Below are 11,223 nucleotides of genomic sequence, written 5' to 3'. Positions count from 1 at the left end.
AAAGAAATAGAAAAAAGAGAAAAATAAATACAAAAAGAAGAAGAAAAAGAGAAATAGAAGGAGAGAAAGAAGATAATGGATATGGATAAACATATATAAATGAATTTATTTCAATTTGTTTATAATTATAAACTCTCCATCTTTTTTTATTTTCTTTGAGAGGTTTTTATAATTAAATTTCTTGTTTTTTTTTTGTTCAGTATCTATTTTTACATATGTATATGCTAAGAAAAAAGATGGCGATTAAACGAAGAAACGATAAGATATTATAGACATTGGTTATGAATACTTAAATCTACGAAAAATTCTAATTTTTTTCCATCCATTCAAAATCTATACAATAACTTTATGCTCCGTGTAATATCTTTTCTTGTTTATTTTTTATTTATTTATTTTTTTTTTTAATGTAACTTTAAGCATTTATTTACAACGAAGAAGCGAGAATATTGCATATGGATGTACAAGTAAAAATGCGTTTAAACTGAAATGATATTTGAAGTTTGTGTTATAGGAGATTCTGTTCAATAGATATACGAATAGATAGAATAGTTTTTTGTATAAAAAAGAAGTCTAAGATAATAGATAAATTATCTGAATAATAAAGGAAATAAGGATAGTTATATATTGCAAGAAGAATATCTTTCGAATCTGAATCCAGAATTTGATAAGGATCAAGTAAGTAGTTCCTTACATAATAAACTGAACGATGAAGAGAAGAAGAAATTGAGCACCGCTTCGAAGCTGATCGATAATTCTATGGTGATGTTTTTGGACATATCAATAACCAATCTGCATCCCTATTTTTCTTTTTACTGTGTGAAAATGATACAGAAGTTAACAATAGGCGACAGAATGATAATCTGCACAATCTATCAGCTTACATTAGGACGCCTATGTTCATGATATTCGATCACATTTACTTGCTAGTCGAGGGACGGTGTATATATGAGGAAGCAGCTAAAAACACAATCGATTACTTTGCTAATTTAGATCTGCTTTGTTCAAAATATCATAATCCCGTGAATTATATGATAGAAATCGTTAACAACGAATACGAAAACTTCAACGATCGACTGAAATAAGAAATAAGTGATTGTAATGAATTATGAAAAATCCGCAGGATTATGATATTCAATGTCGAAGGCTTTTCTTTTCGATTATCAACAATTTCTCTGAGCGCATTTACTCCCATATCGTTTTGTTATCCTCTATCTGTATACCTACAAATTGATCTTTGAAGTTTCTATATTCGTTGCTAATAATCTCTATCATATAATCCGTAGGATTATGATATTTTAGACAGTGCAGACCAAGATTAGCGAAGTAGTTGATTGTATTTTTAATTACTACCCTATATATGCAATGTTCATTGGTTAGCAAGTAAATGTGATCGAATATCTCGTAAACAGACGAGTTAGGTTAACGAATTATGCAAATTATCGTCGTATCGTATTTCATTAGCTTCTGAAGCATTTTCACGTATTGAAAAGAAAAATAGGAATCCAAACCGCTTATAAGCTTGTTTACAAACATCACTGGAGAATTATCTAACAGCTTCAACGTAATGCCTCGGTTTCTCCTTCTATCCACCGTTCATTCGTACGCGTGTTCTTTGTTCGCATCAAATCCAACGTAAGTATTTATCTAGAATATACGTCGATCAGCATCTGTTTCGTCTTTTGATTCAAATTGTTATTCATTTTTAAATTTACTAATATCATCATCGCTTCATTGTAAATATAATAGATTAGAAAAGTGATCTTTTTGCAACGTCAAAATGTTCAATAGTCGACTTATCAATTCTTGTCTAATCCACGCCCGATATGAAAAAGCAGTTAATCCTCTTGAGGATTTGTTTCTTTAAACCACGAAATCCATTTGAATTTTGTTCACTACATTGAAAAACTCGATATATATCGATTGAGAGAATTCGACAGATTCAACAGCGCTGATTATATATTGTTTTCTTATTATCCTATTTTTCTTCCTTCTTCTAGTAACGAATTTGATACGCGTTGTTTTTCTATCAAAATAGTACTTTTCTTTGAATAGTATTTCTTTATATACATATGATTATGGATATACTATTTATCAATCAGGTGTTGCAATTTACGTATCAGTAAATCATATGTTAATTAATAATATTTGTTGGGTCCTGGCGCTGCTTGTTCTAGACGAAAAGAGTTCCATTGTCACGTGAATACATTTCATGGAACTCCCGGCAAAATTGACATCAAATGAACTCTAAAAATGTAATACAAATTTTAGGTAAACAAATTGTTTGATTCAAATCGTTTTTTTGAAAGCTATTAATTCAAGATAAATAAATGAATGTAATGACATTGAAAAAAAAAAATAAAGAGAAACAAGAAATATAAATTCTATATATCTTATTCATTTTTTAAAGAAACTTTCTCAAAATCATTTTTTTTTAACTAAAATATAATATTTTCATGATTTAGACTCGTACGATTTCGACATACCCTAAATGATAAGCATAACCGCTCTTCTTGTTTTGCTTTAGACAAGAGCAAACAATTAATACTTTTTACTAATTACTTAACGAAGGGTAAAGTCAAATATCATGCCATATCACGAAATTGATTGAATGTTATCTATTGGATATTCGATGAACTTCTAAGGCTTACTGACCAATTGTCGATAAATAACCAATTGACTATCGGTATGTGACCGATAAATATTTTCGATAAATTAATAATTATTTTTTCTATATTTTCCTAACAAAAAAAGTTTTTTTCTTTTGAAAGGAATTTTCAAGAATGTTCATATATGTAAAAAAAAAGATAAATAGTTAGAAATCAACTCTAAGTAGCAAAGAAACCAATAATGACGATACAAATGGCTTAGCAGTCGAAGAATGAATATTACAGTTTTGAATTGCTAATTACCATGAAATTATATATAATTTTGTAATTTATTAGAATAAATTTTATTATTAACAATAGTTTTATCTTTAAACGTTTTTATGATTTTATCAACTTATAATTAAAAATATTTTTTATGTAGTTTAAATATATAATATTAATAAGTGAAGTTTCAAGGTAATTAAGTTTAGTCTATTATATTTATTAACACTTTACAGGAAATTTCGAGAAGCTAACTTAAAGTGATTAAATCAATGACAGTTATCAGTTTAAAATTATAAAATTTAGATGACAAATATTTCGAATAAATGAAAGAAACGAAATTTGAAGACAGCATTTAATCAATGATAAAATTAGTGGAAGCCAAGTAAATGTAATTTACTTTACGGTGAAATAAATGTTTTTAGTTGCATAGTGGAATGTTATAATTTTTTAATAAAGAAATAATTAACATTTGAGTTTAATTAAAGTTAGAATAGTGTTAGGATTTTAAGACAAAACTGATTATTTTAGTGTAAATAAAATCTATTTTTTTTTAATTACGTACGAATTTTTATTAAATTTTTCAAACATAACTAACATACGGAATAAGTGTAACAATATAGTAACAAGTTTCCTAAGCTTATTTCAAAAAAATTTGCAAATATATAATTTCAAATATTCTAAAAATATTTTAAAATTACTACTTAATTTTTACTTCTCAATATATACATATAAGAAAAAATAGGATTTTTCCCTAATTTTTACTATTCCAGTTCTTATTTAAGAAAAACGTATTTACTACTACGTCAGCCATTCTTAGCTTTTGTTTTTGAAAAAATACACTACTGTGTCATCTGACATCAAAATATTAATTAATGTAGCAATATGTTTTTTATTTATGCATTTTTTTAGCAAATATTCAAGGAGTTCTCAATGACAGATATATTTAATAATGATATATGGCCCTTTGCAGAACTTTCTCTTTGGAGTACTTACTGCGAATTACCGAAGTTGCTCATATATGCATCAACACCAGATCTATAAAACAGAAAAATTTATTATCGAGCATTTATAAGGTGCCGCTCGATTACATTGGCCTCTAATTGTCAGTGATGCATTTCATCTACGAAAAACTTCAATTCACAGATAAGTCAAGTACTTCAGGGAAATATTTTGTACTTTTGGTGAATTATATACACGTGTTGATTTTATTTTTTTTTTTTTTTTAATAACTAAAAGAAATAAAATGAGCCACCGGAGTTGCTGTGTTGTGAATTATAAACGTATTAGCAAAAAATTTTACTAGTTTCGAAATGCATCCATCTTCTATGACAATATCATCAAGACTCGCACAAAGTCAAGTTTAAAATTTACAAACAACTACACCAACACATTTTACAATGCAATTATAAAGTAGTTCATATTTTTCTTTGGCATGACATTCATGTATTAAACTATATCTGGTAGAAGCACAATTAATTTTTTTAGAGTATAAAATATCTGATATGAGACTGTCGATAGTTTTTTTTAACCGCATTTTAATACTCTGCATATTTGTACTAGCAAGAAGTCTTAGATTTGTACCATTCATTACAAGAAGATTGTCCTAAAGTATTACAGCTTAAATTAACGATGTTTTTCTCAGACAGTACAATATTTTTAACATAAAAATTTCTTAGATTCATATCCAGTTCATAATTACATTTATAAATTAAATGGTCTTTACCTAAAATTAAAAAATTATTAACGCATTCGGCACAGTCTTCTTTTCCTAAATTAATGTCCACTTGTATCAGTAACGAATTCATAATATTTTTTACTATATGAATATTTGTTTTTTCTATTTTGGATTTTAAAATCTGTTTCAATGAAGAATTTGCAATTAATTTAGAGATATGCACTTCTTAAGACTCATGTACTTGTACGTTTATGAGGTGCCATTTTTTCGAAATATTCTTCTTTAGAATATTTCTTTTTGGCAAATTGTCGGTTTCTCTCAGTGTTGCTCATTATTTGTTTTTGATGCACTTTCTTCATTTTTAATAAAGTAAATCAATGCAGCAATATGTTTGCACTTTTTACTTTGGTTGTAAACGCAATTACATTAAACATCAGTGTCGCATTTATCTGAAATAGAAAAAATAAAATTTGTTAATTAAATTATCTTAATATTACTATTTGATATGATATAAATCATAAAATTTCAAATCACATTTAATGTAGTGTAATGTGTAAGGTGTTGCATGGACCAATGCTTATCTGATAACACGCGATTTGATAAGATAATTTTCATTATTTTCCAGTGTTCTTCAACATCCCTTACATTCTTAACAAGGACTAAATTTCTGTCTTTGATTATAGTCTATGACTGGAATAATATTTCATGGTTGATTGATTTGAATCCCTTTTTAGTAATTAATTCTGTTTCATTTGTGGCTAAAAATGAGGAAAATATAAATTAATTTTACAAATATATAACAATTTAACTAAAAAATAACTATTCTTTTTGTTAATAATTTTTTATTTTTTGTTATTATTTAATAATAGTTTCCTGATTAAAAAATAGAATTTAAAACGATTCACAAAGACTTGATTTTGAATGCTATCAAATGATATTCAATACTTCAAATACTTTTAAATGACACTTCTTACAGATATTTAACATTTTAAATTGTTTTAAATGCTACTTTATAATTGGAGTTTTTTTAATACTTTGACATTACTTAACCAAATTTTCATTGAATTTTAAGGTATTTCTTTATTGATCATATTTACTTGTTTTTAGCTGAACTAATAAAATTATATAATAAGAGTAAATGAAACTTTTCACTTGTTTTATATATTCATATAATTTATTAAAACCAAAAATAAAATGTTTTAATTACGAAATCCCATTCATTTATATTGTCAATATACTTCAAATATCACCCATTAGTTCATATATTACTTGGCGCTGCTGGCATGCATAGAACAAATATGTGTCTTATAGAAATGATGCGTATAGAGAGAGAGAATATGGTGTTCACATGAATATTTATTTTAAAACCCACCAAAAATATCATATGTTAAATGTTCAATTTTACATTATGTTTAGTAAATGTACAATTTGATTGTAACTATTATTACTTCAGAACAAAATTTTACTTAAAGATAAATTCGTTTAAATTATATTAATTATTATCATTCCGCAGAAATTGTATTTACAAAATATCATTTATGGATTGTTACTAATTTATCTTATAATTGAACCTTATACGAGACTTTACGACAATATGAATATATTTTTGTTGTAAAGTATTTATTAATATTAACTATTTATTTGTCGTTAGCTCGTTCAATATTACCAAAAAATGTTAAATATTTATCATTTCAAGGTTTTTGATGATCCAACAGAGCTTTCTATCACGACTCTTTCTTATTGTTATAAACAATTCTAACCTTTATCAATTTTTTCTCCTGTTTGACTATCATAATTAAAACTAAATATTATTAATTACAACTTTGTTATCAAACATCTATTATATATTTTATCTATTATACAAATTCACTTACAGCGTTATTATGTTCAAAATAAATTTTTCAATCTCTATATAATAACGTTTGCAATACTAAAATGATGATAACTGTAATCTTGAAAATAAAAAAAAGGTAAATCAAAATATTATTTTTTAAAACTCTTTCAAAATAATTAGTTATTACAATAAAATATTGTAGGTATCATTTTTAACTTATTCCTCTTTATTGATTAACTAAAAATCCTTTCTATGCCTTTTCCATCCTTTTTTAACATAATTATATTTTCTCTTTTCATCTTTACAATTATTTACACTAAAATTATATTTAATAGTCTAACTAATAATATTTCTTCTTTTGATGAAAAATTTTTTCCTAGAAGCTAATTTAGTTGGTAAGTCGTATACATTTTCGTAAAATGTATGTCAATAATAATCAAAGAAATCCACAATAACTAATTAAACTAATTAAATAATTTCTTACAGTGTATAAGAAAGTTCAAAAAATGTATAATAATAGCTGACATCAATATGTAGTATTTTCTATCGTTCACAATGTTTACAGTTTTTGATCCTAAATAAATAATCCTAATAGAAAAGTTTTATAGTATCAACATTTCAAAGGATAAAACTTCGCAATATAAATCTACATTAATTAATATCTATGTTTTTATCCTTAATAAGATCATCGTTCTAAGTTACAATCAAAATTATCCGTTGCTCGTTGTTTATTAAAAACTTATTAACAAAAAATATTTACTAAATGTAATGTAATATTTTTGCCTCTGTATCTTAACAGATTCATTTACTTATATGTAATTGAATAATAAAAGTACACTAAAAAATAAAAGTAAATTAGTAAATGTCTTAAACTAATGTATAATACTATGATCAAATAATAATAAAAAATAATAAATTTAAATATTATTTAAATATAATAAACTTGGAATATATATTACATAAATAGATATTAACTAATTAATTAGCTAATTACTAATCGTTAAAATGATTAAATATGATTTAGATGATATCTAAATTTTTTAATAAATATTATTTACGATTGAATTACTAATTGTTAAAAATTATATTTTCCGTGGAAGTGATCAATGCGCCCTCATATTTTCATGATTCGAACGTATTTAGTGTGTTTTCGTGTACACTTGAATTATTGTAATAGTTGTTTAAAACATATATTGTACTTTGGAACTATCATTTATTGATCCTTTCGATAAGTTATGAGCTCATTCAAGATAAATATGTAAAAAGTTGAAGAAATGATGTAAATAAAATAAAATTAAAAATTAACCTCAAAACTTGAGTTTAACGGTCACTCAATGTATCGGGAAACTAAACGAATTAAATCATAAATTGGAAATTATAATTGAAAGTGTATTAAATTGTAATGATTTACAGAAGTGGAACTCAAATGAAAAATGATCAAAAATAGGTTGAATTGATAAGAACGAAAAAGGACTTGCATGGATCTCATTACCGCCATCAAAGAATGAAGAAAAGTAAATTATCAAACAATACACGAAATCAATTAAAGGGTATACATGAATCAAAAGATCCACTAAGAAAGGAAAAAAGAAAAGTAGTTAAGTACAAACAAGTTGTACAATCCAACGATAGAACCTAATCAAAATATGACGGAGCATGCAAATAATGTAATAAATTATAAAGCAAAATAACTTGAAGGAACTAATATATAAATTTCAGATTCTTTCTATTGTTTTATCAGATTCAGTTTCTTTGGTATTAATATTACTACTTGTATTATTAGTTATTTTTATTAACAGCAAAACAGAAATTGTGTTTTTGATTAAAATTCTTTTATTTAATTATAGAAGAGAGTTGTAAGAGGTTAATCTACAGTCGCTATTGAAAGAGGATCAAAATTATTTTTTGGAATATCATGTTAAAATATGAAAAGACGAAGAGAGAAAATGTTGATAGAAAAAAATTGATCTGTACGATGATCGTACAGATTATTGACTAAATGTTTTGGAGAGTATCATATTGATTAGTAACTCATAAAGTTTTGTCGGAGTATGTGAAACAGAATCTGATAAATTTTCCTGTAGTTAAATAGACTCGTATAATTGAATTCAGAAATTGTAATCTTTGGCTTTTTTTCCGTTTAAAAAGAAAAAACTAGGTATCAAGGGTGTTAAGTAAAATACTAAAAAAAATAATTCTTTCCTTTTTTTTAAATTACATCAATGTATGTAATGTATAAAAATATTTCAAGAAATGTGTTACGTTTGTCTTACTTCCTTTTATGAACTTTTTATTTAACTTTGCAAGACTTGCTACATTTTTGAATGAAAATGAATTGTTTGAATGAAAAAATTTGAATGAAAACACCTTGTTTTACTTTAATTTATAAAAACATACTCAGATTGGCTAGCTTTGTTTTTGGAAGTGCAACATCTGGTCTGGGCAAATAAGAAATATTAATCTTTCCCTGATTTGTTTAATGGAAAATTTAATAGACTGAAAGTTTATTTAAAAACAGAATAAACAATAACAAGAACAATAATACCTACTTTTTGTTTTTATTATTTCTAAACTAATTTAATTATAATTATATATAATATAAAACTAAATAAACTATATATAATATAAAATAAAAATAAATTAAATAATATATATACTATATATATTATAATTAATTATTTATAGATTGTATAATTATAAATGAAATTATAAATGATATATGAAATAAGATCTGATAAGAATGATCAAATAAGTCTACTGAATAAAATAATAATAATAATTTATGAAACATAAGAAATGTTAGATTGTTGTAACAACATATCTTGACTTTTCCAAATGTTTAATATCCTAAGTAATAACATTAACAAATTAGATCACATATAATATACAGTATTCATTATACGTGGATTTATCCAGTTCAAGTATTAATCATAACCTATATTCTATATCAGCAATTGGGACCAGTTCCATTTCCTGTTTTAATTGCATTTCTATTTTCGATTTCCCGTGAAGATGAGTATGTTTTTCTTAGAAAAAGATTCTTCGTATATTAGTGATAAGTTGGCTTCTGTTAGTTAACAGACTTTTACTTGGTCGCTCAGACAGAATATTGGTCGTAGTATGAATAAATTTCGTTAACAATAAACTATTTAGATCTGCTAATTGAACGTTGATTAACTTGCGATGATAAAAATAATTGAAAAAAGAATAAATTTTAATGGTGAATAAAAACGCAGACCGATCCTGTTGACATAGCGAAGATGAAAATGACTAAATTAACAGGTTGAATGCCACGAGGGTCACCGGTGACCGGCGTGCCCAGATTGAAAAAAAAAAAAATAAAAAATTTAGACAAATGACAATACTTATAATTTTTTATTATTATCATCGTTGATGTGTGGTGTGAAGAAATGAATGCAGTATAAAACATCTGAAAATAGTTTTATTTATACATGTAATATAGTTTTATTATGCGCGCACATTAAGATGTGTCGTATTGAAACATTTTAAACAAAGAAAGGGTGAACCAGCACAGTCTTTACAATATGTCACGACTTTTTTGCTACAGTTGTTTGCAATTATTCTTCCTAGCTTCTTTGAATTTTTTTGCTAACAAATTTTGCAAAATCTTCGCACCATTCGAGTTTTTTCCGGCATTGCTTTTAATTCATGTCATAGTTTTCTCAGCAAGCTTTCACGTAGAGAAATGGAAATTTCAGCATCTTTATCACGACATTTTGTTAAATACAATGCAACTTTCATTCTGAAGTCAGAAATTTGAATATTTTTTCTTGTTACCTGCTTGAATAATATCATTGAATTTACCATACATGTATTCAATAACAATAACAAATAACTTCTAAATAATTAAATATTAGACTTTTTTTTGCAATTTGGGGTGAAATGGCCAGCCAAATACCAGAAGAGCATATCCGGCATTGTATGCTTTTTGAGTTTCGCAAATGTAGTAACGCAACAGTTGCAACCAAAAACATTTACGATGCTTATCCAAGTGCATTAAACGTTCGTAAATGCCAAAGATGGTTCTTTAAGTTCAGATCCGGTAATTTTGATCTCTCTGACTCTTATCGATCAGGAAGACCAATAACATTAAACAACGACATGCTAAGGGCAGAAGTGGAAGCAAATCCATGTCAGACAATCGAGGAACTCTCAAACACCCTTAACCAACCTTGGTCGACCATCCAAGAACATTTGCAACAGATTGGAAAAATAAGCAGAGCAGATGTTTGGGTCCCCCATAATCTGTCTGAAGAGAACAAAGCTAACCGATCCATCACATGCAACGTATTGCTTCAACGGCACCATACAGAACCGTTTTTTGATCGCTTGATCACTGGAGATGAAAAATGGGTCCTATATGATAAACTAAAACGCAAAAGGCAGTGGCTCTCTCCAAATGAATCACCACGAAGTACTGCGAAGCCGGATTTACATCCCAAAAAGGCGCTTCTGTGTGTTTGACTTAGTATACGCGGAATTATTCATTTTGAAGTGCTGAAACCTGGACAAACTGTTAATGCAGATCTTTATTGTGAACAATGGGATCGAGTGAACCAATCTTTAATCGAAAAGTATCCGGCAATTGTCAACAGAAAAGGCGTTATTTTGTAACACGACAATGACAGACTGCACTGTGCAAGACGAACCTTGGAAAAAATTAATGAATTGGGGTGGGAGGTACTGCCTCACCCACCATACTCGCCCGATATCGCATCCTCGGATTTCCATTTATTCCGATCGCTACAACATTTTCTTAGTGGCAAAAAATTTGAAAATTTGGATGATGTCTAAAATGCCATCTCGAGATATTTTACTCAAAA

General features: G+C 26.6%; 1 protein-coding gene and 2 long non-coding RNA genes across 5 annotated transcripts; 2 read left to right on the top strand and 1 right to left on the bottom strand.

The window, feature by feature from the left end:
• Nucleotides 1–358: 358 nt before the first annotated feature.
• On the bottom strand, nucleotides 359–5,816 carry LOC124430352. Of its 3 annotated transcripts, XR_006943740.1 has the most exons (5): nucleotides 5,643–5,814; nucleotides 5,080–5,303; nucleotides 4,594–4,994; nucleotides 3,864–3,905; nucleotides 359–2,244 (listed from the first exon to the last, which is right to left on the bottom strand). It is a non-coding gene; the product is annotated as an uncharacterized LOC124430352 (long non-coding RNA). The 3 variants fall into 3 exon arrangements; XR_006943739.1 differs by having other exon boundaries at nucleotides 3,864–4,994; nucleotides 5,643–5,816; XR_006943738.1 differs by lacking the exon at nucleotides 359–2,244 and having other exon boundaries at nucleotides 3,426–3,905.
• A 1,529-nt stretch (nucleotides 5,817–7,345) lies between these two features.
• On the top strand, nucleotides 7,346–8,923 carry LOC124430351. The gene is made up of 2 exons (XR_006943737.1): nucleotides 7,346–8,134; nucleotides 8,227–8,923. It is a non-coding gene; the product is annotated as an uncharacterized LOC124430351 (long non-coding RNA).
• A 468-nt stretch (nucleotides 8,924–9,391) lies between these two features.
• On the top strand, nucleotides 9,392–11,194 carry LOC124430457 (histone-lysine N-methyltransferase SETMAR-like). The gene is made up of 6 exons (XM_046977049.1): nucleotides 9,392–9,448; nucleotides 9,843–9,949; nucleotides 10,058–10,147; nucleotides 10,258–10,814; nucleotides 10,896–10,974; nucleotides 11,029–11,194. Exons 1-6 carry the CDS (start codon nucleotides 9,392–9,394, stop codon nucleotides 11,192–11,194), a joined length of 1,056 nt encoding a protein of 351 aa, XP_046833005.1.
• Nucleotides 11,195–11,223: the final 29 nt, after the last annotated feature.

The sequence above is a fragment of the Vespa crabro genome, chromosome 18, assembly GCF_910589235.1.
Source record: "Vespa crabro chromosome 18, iyVesCrab1.2, whole genome shotgun sequence".
NCBI lineage: Eukaryota > Metazoa > Arthropoda > Insecta > Hymenoptera > Vespidae > Vespa > Vespa crabro.
The sequence above is the reverse complement of the archived record's forward strand: the minus strand, read 5'-3'. Positions and strand labels throughout refer to the sequence as shown.